The sequence below is a fragment of the Zingiber officinale genome, chromosome 5A, assembly GCF_018446385.1.
Source record: "Zingiber officinale cultivar Zhangliang chromosome 5A, Zo_v1.1, whole genome shotgun sequence".
In the NCBI taxonomy this organism is placed as follows: domain Eukaryota; kingdom Viridiplantae; phylum Streptophyta; class Magnoliopsida; order Zingiberales; family Zingiberaceae; genus Zingiber; species Zingiber officinale.
In genome coordinates, this window is record NC_055994.1 from 139,462,760 (window position 1) to 139,483,280 (window position 20,521).

At 43.9% G+C, this 20,521-nt stretch overlaps 1 protein-coding gene across 1 annotated transcript; it reads right to left on the minus strand.

Annotated features, from left to right (window-relative positions):
* Positions 1–9,642: 9,642 nt before the first annotated feature.
* LOC121980086 (zinc finger MYM-type protein 1-like) lies at positions 9,643–18,566 on the minus strand. Its single transcript, XM_042532054.1, has 4 exons — positions 17,933–18,566; positions 17,517–17,578; positions 9,777–10,115; positions 9,643–9,699 (listed from the first exon to the last, which is right to left on the minus strand). Exons 1-4 carry the CDS (start codon positions 18,564–18,566, stop codon positions 9,643–9,645), a joined length of 1,092 nt encoding a protein of 363 aa, XP_042387988.1.
* Between the last annotated feature and the right edge of the window lie 1,955 nt (positions 18,567–20,521).

Here is a 20,521-nt window from a genome sequence, read left to right on the forward strand (position 1 = left end):
CGCAATTTCTCTCAAGTGTACAATCTTTTGTATGCCTGCCGTTAGGGGCGAATATAAGTTTTGTCTGTCCGCCGCTTGGCGTAAACGGATAATCTCCTTATGTTATTTGTTTGTTCGAACCGCGTCCAATCTTTAACTTTCGTCTCGGTCTCAGTTTTCTCGCGTCCAAGTACATTTTATAAAGGAGCCGCTCGGCCGCACGATGTCTTCATTCTTGCCCTTAAGGCAGGCCCGATCATGGGCCGTCCGTTACAACCGAGTAAGACCTTGCAGAAAGCTATCCGTCCGGAGGATTTAGACGGTCCTCCGCTCGGCGGGTTTATAGACGCCGGCTCGTCTCTCGATTTTTAACGTCGGAGCTCGACGGTCTTCCGCTCGGCGGGTTTATAGACGTCGGCTCGTCTCTCAATTTTTAACGTCGGAGCTCGACGGTCTTCCGCTCGGCGAGTTTATAGACGCCGGCTCGTCTCTCGATTTTTAACGTCGGAGCTCAACGGTCTTCCGCTCGGCGGGTTTATAGACGCCGTCTCGTCTCTCGATTTTTAACGTCGGAGCTCGATGGTCTTCCGCTCGGCGGGTTTATAGACGCCGGCTCGTTTCTCGATTTTTAACGTCGGAGCTCGACAGTCTTCCGCTCGGCGGGTTTATAAACGTCGGCTCGTCCCTCGATTTTTAACGTCGGAGCTCGACGGTCTTCCACTCGGCGAACACATTAGCCATCCTTTGAATCATTTTTGCTTCCTGCATTACAAGGACATGGGCGACCAAAATATACACAAAAATGAGTTACATCCGTGCACCTTTCACCCAGCTCGATAAGGCTGGAGATGATTCGCGCTCCATGGCCTATCCAGTTGCCGCCCATCTTCATCCTCCAAATAATAAGCGTCCGAGCGGAGCTTTTCGATGATTTTGAAGGGGCCAGCCCAAGGAGCTTCTAGCTTGCCGACGTCGCCGACCGGCTTCACTTTCTTCTATACAAGGTCACCTACCTGGAATGATCTGGGGATGACGCGTCGGTTGTAATTTTGCTTCATCCGTTGTCGGTACGCCATCAGCCGGACGGACGCCTTGGCTCGCTCCTCGTCAACCCAATCTAGCTCCATGTTCCTCCGCTCAGCGTTGTCGTCATCATAATTCTGGATCCGAGCGGACTCGACGCCAACTTCGACAGGAATAACCGCTTCGCCGCCATACACCAGATGGAAAGGCGTTACTCCAGTTCCTTCCTTCGGTGTCGTTCGGATGGCCCACAAGACGCCTGGCACTTCATCCACCCAGCTACCTCCCATATGGTCGAGCCGAGCCCGCAAAATGCGAAGAATTTCCCAATTGGCTATTTCGGCTTGACCATTGCTTTGGGGATATGCCACAGACGTGAAGTGTTGTTCGATGTCGTAGCTTTTGCACCAATCTTCAAGTAATTTTCCTGTGAACTGCCGTCCGTTGTCGGAAATAAGTCGACGGGGAATGCCGAACCGACAGATGATGTGTTGCCAGATAAACTTCTTGACCATCTGCTCGGTGATCTTGGCTAGCGGCTCAGCCTCCACCCATTTGGAAAAATAATCGATGGCTACTAGTAAAAATTTCCGCTGCCCGGTCGTCATAGGAAACGGACCTACGATATCCATTCCCCACTGGTCGAACGGACAGGACACAGTAGCTGCTTTCATTTCCTCTGCCGGTCGGTGGGAGAAGTTATGGTACTTCTGGCAAGAGAGGCATGTCGACACGGTCCGAGCGGCGTCTGCTTGTAAGGTTGGCCAGAAGTATCCGGCCAGCAGGATCTTCTTAGCCAATGATCGTCCGCCCGGATGTCCCCCGCACGATCCTTGATGCACTTCTTGGAGGATGTATGTCGCGTCTTCCGAGCTTACGCATTTCAACAGCGGGCGAGAGAAAGCCTTCTTATACAGTTGATCTCCAATGAGCGTGAACCGACCGGCTCTCCTCCTCAGTAGCTGGGCATCATCTCGATCGGATGGTGTAGCGCCCGAGCGGAGAAACTCCATGATGGGTGTCCGCCAGTCGCTCGGAAACGAGAGGCCCTCCATCCGGTCGACGTGAGCCACCAGTGAAACTTGTTCGATTGGCTGCTGAATGGCGACCGACATTATTGAGCTTGCGAGTTTGGCTAACTCATCGGCCGCTTGGTTCTCTGCTCGGGGTATCTTCTGGATAATAACTTCTCTGAAGTCGGCTTTGAGTTTCTCGAAGGCTTGAGCGTAAAGCTTGAGTCGAGCGTTGTTGATTTCAAAGGAGCCTGAGAGTTGCTGAGCGGCCAACTGCGAATCCGAATGAAGCGTTACCCGACCGGCACCCACATGCCGAGCTGCCTGCAAGCCGGCTATGAGGGCTTCATACTCTGCTTCATTGTTTGTAGCTTTATAATCCAGTCGGATGGATAAGTGCATCTTTTCTTCTTGGGAAGAGAGCAGCAACACTCCAATCCCGCTTCCGAGCCGAGTGGACGATCCGTCCACATATATTCTCCACATAGGTTCTGGCTCTGGATTCTGCACCTCAGTCACAAAATCTGCTAAGGACTGCGCTTTAATTACCGAGCGGGGTTGATATTGAATGTCGAATTCACTTAACTCCATTGTCCACTTAATAAGCCGTCCGGACGCTTCTGGATTCAATAATACTCGTCCGAGCGGACTATTAGTTTTGACAATGATGGTATGCGCCAGGAAGTATGGACGAAGGCGCCGGGCGGCGAGGACCAGAGCGAAGGCCAACTTCTCGAGCCCAGTGTAGCGAGATTCGACATCTTTTAAAATATGGCTCAGAAAATATACAGGCTCTTCTCCGCTCGCCCTCACTAGCGCCGAGCCGACGGCTTGCTCGGTTGAAGATAAGTATATACAAAGTGGCTCACCCGCGGCTGGCTTGGCTAGTACCGGAAGAGAACCCAAATATGTCTTCAGATCTTCGAACGTCCGATCGCATTCTTCGTCCCAGTGAAACTTGGTGGCCTTGCGCAAGATTTTGAAAAAGGGCAAGCTCCGATCGGCAGTCTTGGAGATGAATCTGGACAGAGCAGTTATCCGACCGGTCAGACGCTGCACTTCCCTCAGATTTCTTGGAGACGGCATATCTTGTAAGGCTTTCACTTTGCTAGGATTTGCTTCGATGCCCCGCTCGGTCACTATGTAACTCAAGAAACGCCCTCCTTTTGCTCCGAACAGGCACTTCTGTGGGTTTAACTTAACGCCATATTTCCGCAGCGTTCTGAAAGTCTCCTCCATATCTTTAAAGAGGTCGGCCGCTCGGACAGACTTAATAAGAATGTCGTCCACATATACTTCCAGATTTCGCCCGATCTGCTCTTTGAACACTTTGTTCATCAGACGCTGATATGTGGCTCCCGCGTTCTTCAATCCGAACGGCATCACATTATAGCAATAGGTGCCGTCGGCTGTAACGAAGCTGACTTTTTCTTGATCTTCACGGGCGAGCGACACCTGATGATATCCTTGATAAGCGTTGAGCATGCATATCAACTCGCAGCCGGCCGTAGAGTCCACCAATTGATCGATCCGGGGCAGGGGATAAAAATCCTTTGGGCATGCCTTGTTAAGGTCCCGGAAATCGATGCACACTCTCCACTTATTGCCGGGCTTGGAGACAAGCACCACGTTCGCCAACCAGCTCGGGAATTGGACCTCGCGTATGTGGCCGGCCTCCAGGAGTTTTTCCACCTCTGCTCGGATGATGATATTCTGCTCGGCGCTGAAATCCCTCTTTCTCTGCTTTACCGGCCGAGCATCCGGTCGGACATGGAGCTCATGCTGCGCTATACTTGGTGAAATTCCAGGCAGCTCATGCGTCACCCAGACGAAGACATCATGGTTTCTCTGGAGGCATTGGATCACTTCCTCCTTCTGGCTCGCCTCCAGGTCGGACGCGATGAATGTCGTGGCCTCCGATCGGGTCGGGTGAATTTGTATTTTCTCTTTTTCTTCATAAATCAAAGAGGGTGGCTTTTCAGTGATAGCGTTCACCTCGATCCGGGGCGTCTTCCGAGCGGCATTGGCTTCTGCTTGGACCATCTCGACGTAACATCGCCAAGCTGCCAGTTGATCCCCTTGTACTTCCCCCACTTTGTCCTCGACGGGGAACTTGATCTTCTGGTGGAAGGTGGAAACGGCCGCTCGGAATTCACTGAGAGCCGGTCGCCCCAATATGACGTTGTATGCCGACGGAGAATCCACTACGACGAAGTTTGCAGTACGCGTCCTTCTGAGCGGCTCCTCTCCCAGCGATATGGCCAGCCGGATCTGTCCGACCGGCTGAACTTCATTGCCCGTAAACCCATAAAGGGGGGTTGTCATGGGCAGTAGCTCGGCGCGTTCAATTTGCAGTTGATCGAACGCCTTTTTGAATATGATGTTGACCAAGCTTCCTGTGTTAATAAAAACGCGGTGAATAGTGTAATTGGCTATTACCGCTTTGATAAGAAGAACATCGTCATGGGGGACTTCAACTCCTTCCAAGTCCCTGGGTCCGAAACTAATTTCAGGTTCGCTCGCCCGTTCTTGGCTGCAGCCGACCGCATGGATCTGGAGCTGCCGGACGCTCGCCTTCCTTGCTCGGTTGGAATCTCCTCCGGTCGGCCCACCAGCTATGATGTTGATCTCGCTTCGGGAAGTATTGCTTCTATTTTTTTCTTCCCGAGCGGACGGTCGGGGCCGTTCTCTGGACATCCGGAGATTCTCCCGCCTTGGAGAGCGATGTCGCTCGGGCGTCTGTTGTTGTTGTCACCTGTCTATTATCGTTCGATCGGCTTCACGAGGCCTCTGTCGCCTGTCGGCTGATGGCGATCGGCGACCGCCGCTTCTGGGAATGGGGTGGGCGATCAAAGGAAGACTACGGCAATCCCTGGTGTTATGTGTGTCCGTCCGGTGGAAGGAGCAGAACATTGGGGTCTATTTCTTCTTTGGCTTGGGCCGAGCGGCAGCTACCTCTTGCACTTGGGACCTAGCATGGGGAGAGCGGATTGCTTCGGCCCTCGGTCCTCTTGGCGGCTGTGAGCAATGTGCGGCTTCCGCTCGGCCGGAGGAGCTCGCTCGGTTGGAGTTTCCTTTCTTCGGGCAGCTTGGGCTTCCTCCACATTGATGTATTCGTTGGCCCGGTGTAGCATATGATCGTAATCTCCGGGCGGCTTCCGAACGAGTGAGCGGAAGAAGTCCCTGTCCACGAGGCCTTGTGTAAATACGTTCATCATTGTCTCTGAGGTGGCTGTTGGAATGTCCATGGCCACCCGGTTGAACCGCTGGATATAAGCTCTGAGCGGCTCTCTTGGTTCTTGTTTGATGGCGAACAAGCTGACACTCGTCTTCTGGTAACGCCGGCTGCTGGCAAAGTGGTGGAGGAAGGCCGTACGGAAATCTTTGAAGCTTGTGATGGACCCGTCCGGCAACCTCCGAAACCACCGTTGAGCCGATCCCGAGAGAGTGGTAAGAAAAACTCGGCACTTCACCCCATCGGTATATTGGTGAAGGGTAGCAGTGTTGTCGAATTTACCCAAATGATCGTCTGGATCGGTGGTTCCATTGTATTCGCCGATCGTCGGAGGCACATAGTGCTTGGGCAGAGGATCTCGTAGAATTGTCTCTGAGAATTGTCGGTTGATCCGCTCAGGTGATGCGTCCGCTCGGGGGGCTTTCCCTTTTCTGCTATCTCGTCTCGGCATTTCATCCGAAGATGATCCCCGATCTCTATTAGCTGTTGCAGCTTCAGGCGTGCGGAATAGGGCCCGATGGAATGCAACGGTGGCCTGAGGTGCTTCCGCTCGACCGCCTGATGCTGATGTTGCTTGCTGCTCTGCCCGCTCAGCTTGTGACTTCTGTTTTTGTTCCACAAGCTTAGCGGCCCTTAACTCGATCAAATCATCGAGTTCCTCTGTGGAAAGCGTCACCGTGTGTTGTCGTCCAGCGTCGTCCATTGCCTCCGATCGGATGCAGGAGTGTTCCCACAGACGGCGCCAAATTGATCATGTCCGAAAGCTGGATCAACGGACGCTGGGCACGTGGCGCTCTCCGAGTCGCTGGCGTAGATCTCCGATTGGTCGTACGAAGCTCCGGCGAACCTGCACAGAAGTCGAGCCAGGACGGGGTTCCCAGCGGCGACCCTCCGACGCTCAAGTCAGGTAAGCGGACAGCAAAAGGTGGCTCCGAATATCAAAGAATGCGTACCTCCGGCGAAGTATAAGGCTCCTTATATAGAGCGGTGAAAGAGCTCACGCACACCTACCGAGGCAAACACGTGTCCTTAGCCCATACCTCGGTATGTGTTTGTCAGAAAGCTTACCTGACACCATACTGCTACAGTCCAGGCACGTCTTCAATGGGACAGCAGAACACCTCATCACCAGACTAGGAGTATGGCCTATTCATAGGACTAGACGGCCGTCATAAGATGTTCCTTGTCCTTCTCTCCCTACCCCATGCCGGGGCTTCCGTCCGGTCAGCTGGACGGGGCGTCCCGTCCGGCCAGCCCTCATCTTACGCCCGGCCGGACGGCACTCACATCCCTTCCGGCCTTCCGTTTGCATCGGTATGCTGGGGAGATCTTCGGTAAGGTGTCATGTAGGGACTGCTAGCAGTATGTTACCTTGTCTTCGGCCAAGCATGACTTCCGCTCGGCCCATCGTTACTGTTCAGTCGAGCGCCGGAACTCCGACTCCTGTCAGGGCGCCTTTTGCCCTCGGTTATTCATCGGTCGGTCGGCCGGGAGGTCGGCCCATCCTTCTCCGGTCGGCCGCTCGGTTCGTCCTTCTCCGGTCGACCCCCTAGCCTTTTGACTTCCACGTGGCGTTGACCCCTCAGAATGAGGATCCCCTGTTCTATCCGCCGGATCACTTAGTTTTCTTTTTTATGATTTTCGATGATAGAAAAATTTGTATTAACTAGGAAAACTTAATCTAGCATACACAAATAAAGATTGACGAAACATTGCCAATGAAAATGACAAAACAAAAAAACTTGACTCTGATATCAATTGATAGTTTTTGTAAAACCTAAGCAGCATGGATCTTCGCTTCATCAATTACACATCACATAAGAAAAATAAATACATAAACATAATAGACAAAAAACTTGAATGAAGAGTCATATCCTTATTGTGGAAGAAGATGCAGGAAAGGAAGATCTTCCAAGGGGCTTAAAGGATAACAGCGCCATAAAGCTTCTTGTTAATGGGGAATAAGAAACTATGTAAAGATGATTCCCTAAGCCTTTGGAGTCCAACCCTATATATAGTGGATATCTATTATCAGTCCACAGATAATAATAGATGTGGGACTATAAGTCCATATATATACTGAACACCCCTGGCCAAGGGCTTCAGGTGCCTTAGCATGAGAGAAGAGATACTCTGGTCCACAAATGCTGGATCATCCCTGTATTGGTGAGAGGTATGCCTCCCACCAATCCACCTTTCCTAGTCCGGATCAGGAAAAATGGTCCAGAGAATCTCATTCCCTAGCATAAGTGGATGTGACTTCCTCCGAATGCCCCATGTAGTGGGGCGGTGACTCTTGCTTCCCTAGTGCGGCTGCTCGTGGTCAAGCGCCACATGTGCCCATGGGTTAATTCAATCCTATCCTTAATTACGGGCAGGGCTCGTAATGTGCCCAACATTTTTTTTATGATTTTTTAAATCTCTCGTCTACTCAATAGAATTTTAATTTTAGGATTTAGAGATTAAATATAGTATTAAATATATAAAAAAATTAAATAAAAAAAAATTAGATGCATATAGGTCCACATTCTTTGTGTATTTAATTTTTTTCGATTTAAAAGTTTTTTTAAACTTAGGAGATTGCAAAAAATCATAACGAAAGGTTGCTAAGATCGAATTAACCGTGCCCATCCTAGGTGGCTGGCCATGGCGCACGAGATGGCTATTTGTACATGAGCGAGAAGATATTATGAGTTAGCGACCCAATCGATTAACGATTGAATCTGCTGATGAAAATTGCTAAATTTCTTATAGTGATAGGCCCAGAGTCGAATCTGCTGATAATTGCTAAATTTCTTATAGTGATAAGCCCAGAGTTAGAGGATATCCTAGCAATAATAGAAATATTTTAAGGGTGCATTTGGTATTTGGTTGAGAGTTATCGTTGATGATTTTGACTATTCATTTGTTTAGGTAATGAACTATTTCTGAGTAATCTTGCATGCATCAGGGTATGTCAGTAATCCGGAATAAGATTACCTCGGTTTTTGGATTTTTTTTTTTTCTCTATTCCGATTTTATCGTCAATTCAACCGCGTTTGTCGTTGTCGAACACCGCCTGCCGAACGCCATCGTTGAACGTCGTTGCCGAACCGCGTCGATTGCCGCCGAACGCTACCTGCTTGCCGAATGCCGCCTGCCGCCGAACGCGGCCTGCCTGCCGAACGTTGTCGCCGAACGCCGCCTACTTGCCGAACGCTGCCTACCTACCGAACGCTGCCTGCCTGTCGAACGCCGTCGCCAAACGGCGTCGCTGAACACCGCCTGCCGAATGTCGTTGCCGGGAGATGGAGATGGTAAGCGGCTCACTGGACGAAGTGGCAGGCGACTCGGCTGGCCGAACCAAACAATAATATTAGATTATATGATTACCTAATATTCAGGTCACTAAGATTATATATATATATATATATATATAATAACCTTGAATTAAATGCATTTATCTTTTATAATAGTCAAACTCAGAGTTACACGTTATACTTCTAATAGATAAAATTATAGCATATATTAATGTCTTATCAAGCAAGGCATTATATATGGCAAAAGATAAAATCGTCGTCTAGAATAGCCCCACACTTGCATGCTGAAAAAGAGTAAATCACAGGAGCAAGACACTATCATATGTAGTAATAGTTAAATTAATCAAATCTGTACTATAAAGAATTGAATGTTATTGGCTATTCATCTTTCCTATACCAACCACAAATTATAATTACATTACGTAGAGTCAGGGGCGGAACCAGAAAAAAAATTTCAGGGGGGTTAAATTATACATATATTTTTTTTACGACTAAATAAAAATATTTAATAATTAAAATTTTATATCAACTCTTACATAATATACGATACTACAGTCTACAGAAACTATACACATAAAGTCTGAAATCTAACGAACAAAGGAGTTAACCTCTAGACTCTAGTCTATTCATTTCCACTGTGTTGATCCCTCCAAGGCTCCAACTCTTGCATAATATATGTTGCTGTAGAAACTGCAGCCAAATAAACATGAGCGTCACTCACATAAATCATAATATGCATGGAATTCTTATGAGATATAGTGTAGAACAGAGCAAAAAAAAAAGAGGTTCAGAATTTTGAGGAATCAATGATGAACAAAGAACACTTTAATAGCAAATGTTTCTATCAATACAGAAGCAATAAGAAATAGGTCTACATCTCATTTTGCAACCCACTTGATGACTAACAACAGGAAACACTCTCCATGCAAAAACTATTAGCCATTTAGCCTATTAAGTTAATCACAACCAAATAACCAATTGATCTTATTGAACACTTAGGATTCTCATTTAAACCATATAACAGGCTGCAATACTAATACTTGCAATATCTGATTGAAATGATATTATTAGAGTTTACCAAGAGTCCAAGAGACTAGAACTCGAGAGCCTTTCCCTTGTCCCACTTAATACTAGACCGATTCTCCATAACCTGATAAATTAACATTTAGAACATTTAATCTAACTTGCAAGAGAAAAAAACTAGAAGTTTAGGAAAGATTAGTCTACCTTTCTTCCATAGGTGAGCTTCATTTCCGGGTTGGCACAGAAGTCTGCGACGGTAGTCAGTACAAGAGGAGGCAATTGGATTCTACGAGACTGCATTTGTTGAAAATGTTGTAATATTTGTTCATTTTCAATTGTAGAAAAAATATCCTTTTCAATGTATACAACTAGACTGTCATTCATCCATTCATCTCCCATTCTATTGCGTAAATCAGTCTTCACAGTCTTCATTGCAGAAAACACTCGTTCAACCGAAGCAGTTGCAACTGGTAAAACTAATGCCAACTCTATCATACGATAAACCAATGGGAACACCAAATGTTTTTCAGTCTCAACCAATTTCTGAGCAAGAATTCCCAAGTCATCAATTGAAGAAAAGTAAGGATCATCCCGCAGATTATAAAAGTAACTCATAAGTTGTTGTTCCAAAGATAAATAATCAGTACCATAGAAGTCCTCGGGATAAAAATCAGCAAGATGGATGAGTTTGTGAACATCAAATTGAGAGAAAGAATTTCTTGGATGAAGACATGATATGCAACCAAGTAATTCTGTACTAACTGTTGGGACCTTGACGCCCGCTAGAGGGGGGGGGGGGGGGGAATAGCGTCTCACCAAATCGATGGCTTCCTACGTATTCGTTAGTGCGCAAGCGGAATAATACAATACAAATTACGAATACGAAAGCTAAAGATAAAGAAAAGAACAAGCAAACCAAAGCACGTCGATGTAACGTGGTTCGGAGATGATGCTCCTACTCCACGGCTGTCCGTAAGGTGGACGATCCCTCAATCCGTCGGTGGATTAGTCCCCGGAAACTCCGGCTAGCTCAAACCGCTCCTTGTGGGTGGAGAAACCTCACCACAACTTCAACCAAGAACACTTGGACACAAGAGATCCTTGAGTACTTTAGTGACTACTAATTAGGCTTTAACCAAGTCTAATTTCGTCAACTTCAACCAAGCTTCCAATGCTTGGTTATATAGGCCACGGGTTAGAAAACCCCGCCTACCAGTCGACTGCCAAAACATGCAGTCGACTGCCCTTCGTGGAAATTCGACCGTTGTAACCCAACGTCTCGATACCAACCCTCTGTTCGCTACCAGTCGACTGCACCAGTCGACTGCACCAGTCGACTGCACCAGTCGACTGATGAAACCACCAGTCGATTGCTACAGTACTGCTACAGTAACGCTACAGTACTGCTACAGTAAACCCTAATTTTGGAATTTTGCCTCGAGTACATCCACTCAGCACTCGTTCTCGCCCGACCAACCTAGACCTAGCCTTCTAGCCTCCTCCATCAGCCTTGTGTCCCTCGGATGCCTCCTCATCCTTCACGTCTTGCCTTCTGGAGCTTCCATCGGCCTTGTCATTGTTGTCGGGTCTTCCTTTGCCAAGAGGTCGCGCCTCCGGGACTTCATCCATTGCCAAGTCACACTTGGACTTACGTTGCCAAGACTACATGCTTGGACTTACACCGCCAAGACTCATCCTTGGACTTTCCTCCTTTGCCAAGATCACACTTGGACTTACGTTGCCAAGACTACATGCTTGGACTTACACCGCCAAGACTCACCCTTGGACTTCCCTTGTTGTACCTGTATCCTGCACACTCACAATGCATATCAAATACAACAATAAACCTAACTTAAACCTTTGCCCAAACATCAAAACCTAGGGTACCCAGATTGCTCCAACAATCTCCCCCTTTTTGATGTTTGGCAACCCGTTTAAGTTAGGGAAACAATATAGCAATACATATGCAAATAAATATATGTAATCTACACATGCATAAATCATGGAACCTAATCCTATGCTCCCCCTTCACCTAAGCTCCCCCTTGAGCTAGGATTTCTTGCAAAGGTAAACTTCTCCCCTTTTGCTAATAAATGAGCAATCGCTCCCCCTTCACCTAAGCTCCCCCTTGAGCTAGGATTTCTTGCAAAGGTATGTAAGTTTCCCACTTAAACCTAAACTTCTCCCCCTTTGCCATACATCAAAAAGAGCTCCAACAATATCCCAATTATTGGACTCTTTGACCTCTAATGACCATAAACATCATGTATTAATCCCCCATAAGATTACATACATGTTCACCACTCTTTTGGTCATTTTCTAATGCTTGAAAAATATTTTCAGACCGTATCAGTCGACTGCAAGAAGTACCAGTCGACTGCCCCCATGAAAATGAGTTTACAGAGACATTCTGTGCTCGTGAACAGTGTTACCAGTCGACTGGTACACTATTCATGAAAAAATCAACATTTTCTGGCCAACTTCAGAAATGCACCAGAAATTCCACAGATCTCCAAAAATCCCCAAATTTTGTGGAGAGGTCTATTATATCAATATCTACTTGGGAAAAAAATATATATAAATATATCTATCACCAATCCCAAGATTGACACAAAACACAAAACTAGCTAAAAAGTTCAATTGAACCTTGACCTAAAGTCCTAGTTTTGGCTTCCTCTTGATGTATTTGCCCATACTAAACCATAATGCATCACTAGCATTAGTTTATATGGCATCTATACATCAAAAACTAATTTTCATGCAATATGAACTCAATTCATATTTCTATGCATGAAACTCAACTCAATTGTGCCAACCCACTATGTTAGAGACTTAAGTCCGTCTCCTAACCACTTGGTACATTTGATAACCCATCTACCATGGGTCCCAAAGGCTCTTCCTAACCTTAGGAATCTTAACCTTAGTCACCTCCCTTGGTGACTCATCCACTATGGCTAGGTCACTTCGATGCACCTCGGGTGACACTTGGCCTACTAAACTCACCTTCTTAACCTTAGACACCTTGTCTTTGATTAATTTCTTCTTGTCCTTAATCTTGGACACTTCATCCTTGCTATAATTATATGTTACCCTAGCATATTCCTTCTTATTGGCCTTGGATGACTCTCCCTTGTCCTTGGTAACACCTCTCATACCAATGTCATGTGCTACCTTAACACTTGACCTCCTTTTGGTCTTGGAAAAGATTTTTATGTTTCCAAAGCGTAACTCCCCCTAAAAATATGGTCAAACTTTCATCATTGCACCAACAATGACTTGGGGTTTCTAAATAATTAGGAAAACCAAAACTCGAAGTTTTAAGGGTCAAAAATTCAATAATGAAACTAAACCTCAACCGAAACTTCACTTTAGTTTTTCTTAACCAATCCATACTTGTTTTCATCATGAAAACTCATGTAGACATTATTTAGGGTATACTTTATCAGGGAAAAATAGTTTTCTATTAAAATACTTTCTATTTTCAAAGATTGACACAAATTTGAAAACTCTTGAAAACTTCAATGTTTTCTCCTAATATGTGTCTAACTTTTCAATGATGATTACTATCAAAAGATAGTCTTCACAAAGGTTTTTCAAAAGTATTTTGAAATCATTTTCAAAACCAATATCCAACCACGTTCTTTGGGCTCAATGCACATGACTTGTACATTAGCTTTCCCAATGATTGGAAGACACATAACTATGTGTTTTGATGAACCTAAAACTCAACAAGATGCACTAGATCAACATCTTGAGTTTTGTTCATCATCTTAACATCTCACTTGTATCTAACGTGTATTAAAACACATACAAGTCACCTTATAGTTCTTTGTGAGATGTATATTTGGTCTTGCCCTAAACTAAGGGATCATGCATCTCTATCTAGGCATTGTAAAAATCATGATCATCCATCTAGGATGTCACTTGATATGATCCCTCTTGTTGGAACACTTCCATACATAATAAATGTCTTTTGTCCTTAATCAGAAGGAAATTGACATACTGCATGATGATTAATGACATACATCAAAATAAGTAATTTTCAAAAGCAAAGCATGTTATAGCTACATGATGTATGTATGACATGACATGGTATTTTTGTATTTTTCATAATAAAATGTGAATGCTAAATATAATGTCATGGCATATGATGGGCAAACAATCATGGTAAGTTAACATAAATAAAATTTACCTAGATTACCTATCTAAGTATTCTTAACGCTAGCTAACTCAAAATTTAACCCTAGATTGCCTAATTTTATCAAGAAAATGTCAAACCCCAACTTGACATTTCTTTAATTTCTTTCTAAATTTGTGCCATTTTAAGTTAAACAAATTCCTCAAAGTATGGCACATTTTACTCTTTCCAAGAGTAAATGAAATCAAATTAAAACTTAGATTCGCCTTTAACCTTCTAAGAAAATGTCAAATTCCAAATTTGGCATTACTTTTGCTTCTCTCTAGTGTATCAATTTAAATTATATTTAACTCCTCAAATTTTGACACATATATTACTCTTTCAAAGAGTAACCCAATAACCTTTTTCTTTTTCAAAGGTTAACAATAACCTTGAAATGCTCTCAAGTGTCAACTTTACAAACGTTGGGTTAACTACCTTTCCAATTGGAGTTGACACTCTCTAACCTATCTAGGGTGTAGAGAATATGCTCTTAGGAACCCAAAACCTATTGGTGCTCCTTGGATGCTCTAGGTACTCACTAGGGATGACTTCCATAGATACCTTCCTAAGGACCTTTCTAGGCTTCTTAGAAACCTTGGTCACTTCCACTAGGTCACTTCTAGGGCTAACTCCCCTTGTAACCTTATTTGTGACTTTGTTTAGCCTTTTTGGAGCCTTAGTCACCTTTACTAAGTCAACTCTAGGGATGACCTCCCTTGTGACCTTCTTTGTGACATTATTAGACTTCTTAGAAGTGTTAGTCACATTGGTCTTTGCAAAAGTACTCTTAGGGACAACTTCCCTTGTACTTTTAGCTTGACCACTAAACCTAGGGTTGGTCCCATAACTATATGGAACCCTATGAAAGGAAGTCACATCCTTCTTGGCTTTAGGTTTGTATCCCAAACCTATATAGCCATTGGATGGCTCTTGTCTAGCTTTTCCTAGGTTATGCTCATTTTGACCCCTAAGAATATTTTCCATTCTTGCTAGGGTTCTTTCTAAATTATCAAGTCTTGACCTCAAGACTTGGTTTTCCGTCATTGAATCCATAGACTTGGATTTTTATTGACCCCTATGAGTATTTCTATATCTAGGCATATATCTATAATCCTTAGAGTTATTGCCTAAATTGTTATTTACCTTCCTAGCCTTAGGTGTGATAAATCTAGCATGAGCAGGGATATATTTATCCTTAGATTTATCATGCATTCTATTTTCATGATAAATAGCATTATAACGATTTAAATTTGAACTAGCATTCAAGTTAGGGTTTACCTCCCTTACCCTTGAAGCTCTCTTCTTCTCCCACTTCTTCAAGTGCACCAATTTCTTGAGCTCTCCTCTCCTTGGGCACTTTGTGTGGTAGTGACCCCACTCACCACATGTAAAGCACCTAATGTGCTTCTTCTCCTCCTTCTTCTTCTTCCTACAACTCACATTAGTTTCTAAATTAACTTTAGTGAGTTTAGGGTTTACCTCCTTTACCTTCTTGAGTGAATGACACCTACTCTTGTAGTGCCCCATCTTACCACACTCAAAGCATTTGATGTGGTCCTTTGTGCTCTTCTTGGTAGTTGAGGTGGAGGGTTGAGATTCCAAGATCTCCTCTTCCTTGGATTGCTCTTCTTCCTCTTCACTTGAAGATGTCGATGATTCCACTTCTTCCTCCCTTGAAGATGTGGATGATACCTCCTCATCTTCCTTCTCCTCCTCGGATGTTGACCTTATGTCAACATCGGATTGGTCATTCTCTTCTTGGACCAATGAGCCCTTCTCCTTGGACTCCTCTACTCCTTGGAATTATGACGGGTCTTCATGATAGGCGATGATCTTTTTCCAAAGATCACATGCACTTGTGCATTCACCTACACTCACAATGATATTAGAAGGTAGTAAATTATGCAAAATTCTCGTTACCTCCTTGTCTGCCTCCGATTGCTCTCGTTGCTCTTCGGTCCAATGCCGAGGTCGGAGGCGTTTACCATTCTTGTCCGTAGGAGCTTCAAATGGGTCACTCAAGACAACCCATTGATTCCAATCCATTTGGAACCATGTCTCCAACCGCTTCCTCCAATAATTGAAGTCTTCTTTGTCATACGGAGGTGGAATTCGGATATCCCATCCGAGCGGTCCTTCGGACTCCATCTTCTTCTTCCTCTAGCTTCTTGCTCTCTTGGCGGTTAGTCCGTAGAAGAGCGACCTCGCTCTGATACCACTTGTTGGGACATTGACGCCCGCTAGAGGGGGGTGAATAGCGTCTCACCAAATCGATGGCTTCCTACGTATTCGTTAGTGCGCAAGCGGAATAATAGAATACAAATTATGAATACGAAAGCTAAAGATAAAGAAAAGAACAAGCAAACCAAAGCACGTCGATGTAACGTGGTTCGGAGATGATGCTCCTACTCCACGGCTGTCCGTAAGGTGGACGATCCCTCAATCCGTCGGTGGATTAGTCCCCGGAAACTCCGGCTAGCTCAAACCGCTCCTTGTGGGTGGAGAAACCTCACCACAACTTCAACCAAGAACACTTGGACACAAGAGATCCTTGAGTACTTTAGTGACTACTAATTAGGCTTTAACCAAGTCTAATTTCGTCAACTTCAACCAAGCTTCCAAAGCTTGGTTATATAGGCCACGGGTTAGAAAACCCCGCCTACCAGTCGACTGCCAAAACATGCAGTCGACTGCCCTTCGTGGAAATTCGACCATTGCAGCCCAACGGCTCGATAACTACACCAGTCGACTGATGAAACCACCAGTCGACTGCTACAGTAACGCTACAGTGCTGCTACAGTAAACCCTAATTTTGGAATTTTACCCCGAGTACATCCACTCAGCACTCGTTCTCGCCCGACCAACCTAGACCTAGCCTTCTAGCCTCCTCCATCAGCCTTGCGTCCCTCGGATGCCTCCCTATCCTTCACGTCTTGCCTTCTGGAGCTTCCATCGGCCTTGTCATTGTTGTCGGGTCTTCCTTTGCCAAGAGGTCGTGCCTCCGGGACTTCATCCATTGCCAAGTCACACTTGGACTTACGTTGCCAAGACTACATGCTTGGACTTACACTGCCAAGACTCATCCTTGGACTTTCCTCCTTTGCCAAGATCACACTTGGACTTACGTTGCCAAGACTACATGCTTGGACTTACACCGCCAAGACTCACCCTTGGACTTCCCTTGTTGTACCTGTATCCTGCACACTCACAATGCATATCAAATACAACAATAAACCTAACTTAAACCTTTGCCCAAACATCAAAACCTAGGGTGCCCAAATTGCTCCAACACTAACTTCTGAAAAATGATTATTCATCTCTTGTATAATTAAATCAACAATCTATCATTCAAATTTGCAACCATGATAACATTAATAATCAATGAAATATCTTTAACAAAAAAAATAGATTTTTAGAAATAATACCTGACAAAAAATTTCCACACGATAATGATGAAAATTGGTGATGAGTTGCCCTCTACGCCTACTATGACCACGAGTTAGCATGTTGTCCTCCATATCAAGTATTGGAATCATATTCAATTCACAAAATGTGTTAACTTGTTCCAAAATTATCTGCCATCTATCTTCCCTGAAGTCTTGTAGTCGACATTTCACACTTCTAACCAAGGACATGGCTTGAACAATATTTTGATCCCCTTGTTGTAAAGGAAGTGATAACTCATTTGTAATTCCCAATATATATTTCATCAAATGTAACACAAAAAAAAATTGATAACTCTCCATCTTCTCAATTAAACCTACGGCAACACTTTTATTTGCAGAATAAGAGGCGTCATCATATACATTTCCTAACACTTCTATCACTGAAGACCACATAGAGCATAAACGAAGTAATGTTAAGTAGTGTGATCCCCAACGAGTATCTCCAGGTCTTGCTAAACTAGTTTCTTGATTTTTTCCTTTTCCACTAGTAATTTCTCCACTTTCCAATTCAGCAATTATTTTATCATGTTGAATCTTTCTAAGCTGATCTCTCCTCTTACAAGATGCTCCAGATATATTCACAATCATAGTGATATACCCAAAAAATTCACTCACAGTAAAATTGTCATGGGCAACAGCAACAAGAACTAATTGGAGCTAGTGAGAGAAACAGTGAACATACATTACAAATGGATTTTCTTGTAGTATCAGAGATTTCAATCCATTGAACTCACCACGCATATTTGAAGCTCCATCATATCCTTGGCCTCTCAATCTAGATAATGATAAACCATGTTGCACAAATAAAGCATCAATAGCCATTTTCAAAGAATGAGAACTGGTGTCAGGCACATGCACAACTGCAAGAAATCGTTCAATCACACATCCTTTTTTATTCACATACCTCAAAACAACTCTCATATGCTCCTTCACTGAACTGTCCTTAGCCTCATCAACCATCAAAGAAAAGAATTTATCTCCAATATCATTGATTATAGCAAGTGTAATCTCTGAAGCACAAGCACGTGTTAAATCCTTTTGAATTTTTGGAGAAGTCAATTGATTATTTGCAGGAGCATTTTGTTTTATAACTTTAGAAACCTCTTCATTTCGTTGACTATACCATTCAAGCAACTCAAGAAAATTACCTCTATTTGAAGAACTAGTTGACTCATCGTGTCCACGAAAGGGCAACTCTTGCTTCAATAGAAAGCGTGTCATATCCAACATTGCTGTTAAACGAGTTCGATAATCAATTTCCATATCGCGACTATGTACCCGTAAAATATTTCCCACACTATGCCTTTGATCTTGAAAAGCCTCAAATTGTATTCTAGCTCCATTGTGACAACTATTCACAGTCCCCATATGACGATTGAATCTTTCTAATGCCCTTTTCCAATTGTTGTATCCAACTATTCTAAAATCCTTGCTCGTTTTAAGCATGCAAAACTCCTCGAAAGGTTTCTTACTTTTTAAGGATGGAGTAACTTTATCTAAAGATATGTCTCTGTAGACATCAAAGGAGATAAAGGAAATAAAGGCAGTTCTTTATGCTACGGCTGTTGGAAGCCTAATGTATGCTATGTACGAGATCAGAAATCTGTTTTGCCAAAGGCATAATTAGCAGATATCAAAGTAACCCTGGACAAGGACAGTGGACTGCAGTAAAGCATATATTGTAGTGCCTTAGAGGCACTAGAGATTATATGCTAGCTTACAAGACAGTTAATTTGGTCCTTGTGGGTTGCATGGATTTTGACTTCCAATCGGATAGGGACAATAATAAGTCAACCTCGGGGTTTTGTGTTTACTTTAGGAGGTAAAGTCATAACTATGGAAGAGTGATAAGCATAGGTGTTTTTCTGGACTCCACCATAGAAGCTTAGTATATGGCAAGCCTCTGAGGTAGCTATAAAAGCTGAATGACTCAATAATCTCAAGATAGACTTAGATATGATTTCTGGTTTGTCCAAAGATTATTACAATTTATTGTAATAATATTGGTGCAGTAGCAAACTCGAAGAAACCATAAGTCTATAAAGGCAAGTAAACACAATAGAGCGCAAGTACCACCCAATACGAGAAATCATATAAACGAGGAGAAGTTGTTGCTGCCTAGATTGCATCAGGTGATGACCTATAGATCCTTCCACCGAGGTCCTTAAGGCAAGAGCTTTTGATGGACATGTTGAAGGGTTAGGAATCAGATGTATGGCAGCAGATATGACATCTTAGTCTTTTAGTATAAGTGGGAGATTGTTAGGGTGTATACTAAAAGCCTAGCTTTTGGTATAAACATTTATCTAGTAATAAGAATCACATTGGTCAAATGTCTACATTTATGATAAATGTAGTTGTTCAATTAATTTATATTGTAGATAACATGGTGTGTGGTGTCACACACAGAGGATCATGTTATTAGTACCTTATAAATTATAAACAGTAGCTCACGACCAAAATGGAAAGGAACAAACCATTAGAAGGTTGTAGTGTAATTAGGTATCAGTTTATCTTGACTGTATAATTACACTAGTACACTTAGAGTGTATTGAGTAGGACCATTTGAGGTCGTTTCCTTTATACTGATTTTATAAAGAAACAAAGACCTCGGTTATTATGGAAGTGTGTGCTCTTAATCCTAATATACTAACAAGCACATATATTTGATATTTATTTCTTTAATTTATCAATGGGTGAGATTTAGTTCGATGAATCAATAAGCCCGATAAGTTGGGAAATGGTATCACTTATAGTGTGTGTTGTTGATTATAGAAGGAAACTGTGTCCTAGAGATACTAGGTTGATAATGTCCTCAAGAGGAGCTCATAAGGATTGTCATGTTAAACCCTACAGGTGGACCTAGTCCGACATGACGATAAGGTTGAGTGGTACTACTCTTGGACTAAGATATTAATTAAATGAGTTGTCAGTAACTCACTTAATTAGTGGACATTCGATATCTTAAATACAGGGAGACTAACACACTCATGATAAGAAGGAGCCCAAAATGTAATTTGGGATTGGTGCGGTAATTCAATAATAGTTCTCTAGTGGAATGAATTATTATTGATAAAATTAAGTTGTGTGTTCGGGGCGAGCACGGGATGCTTAATTTTATCGGGAGACCAAAACCAATTCCTCCTCTCGGTCCCTATCGTAGCCTCTTGTATATAGAGATTTATACCCACCACATACCCACCTTCTTACCCAACCAATAGGGGTCGGCCAAGCTAAGCTTGAAGCTCAAGCTTAGGGCCGGCCAAGCCTAAAGGTGGCCGGCCAATAGCTTGGAGCCCAAGCTTAGGCGGCCACATCATATT

Excerpts from the sequence above, each read along its gene's own strand:
- LOC121980086 (XM_042532054.1), bottom strand. The coding sequence starts at position 18,566 with ATGGGGACTGTGAATAGTTGTCACAATGGAGCTAGAATACAATTTGAG. Across the intron at positions 17,579-17,932 it reads TGGAGCTTCAAATATGCGTG|TGATAGAAGTGTTAGGAAAT; the intron begins GTGAGTTCAATG and ends TGTGGTCTTCAG. Across the intron at positions 9,700-9,776 it reads AGCTCACCTATGGAAGAAAG|GTTATGGAGAATCGGTCTAG; the intron begins GTAGACTAATCT and ends TTAATTTATCAG.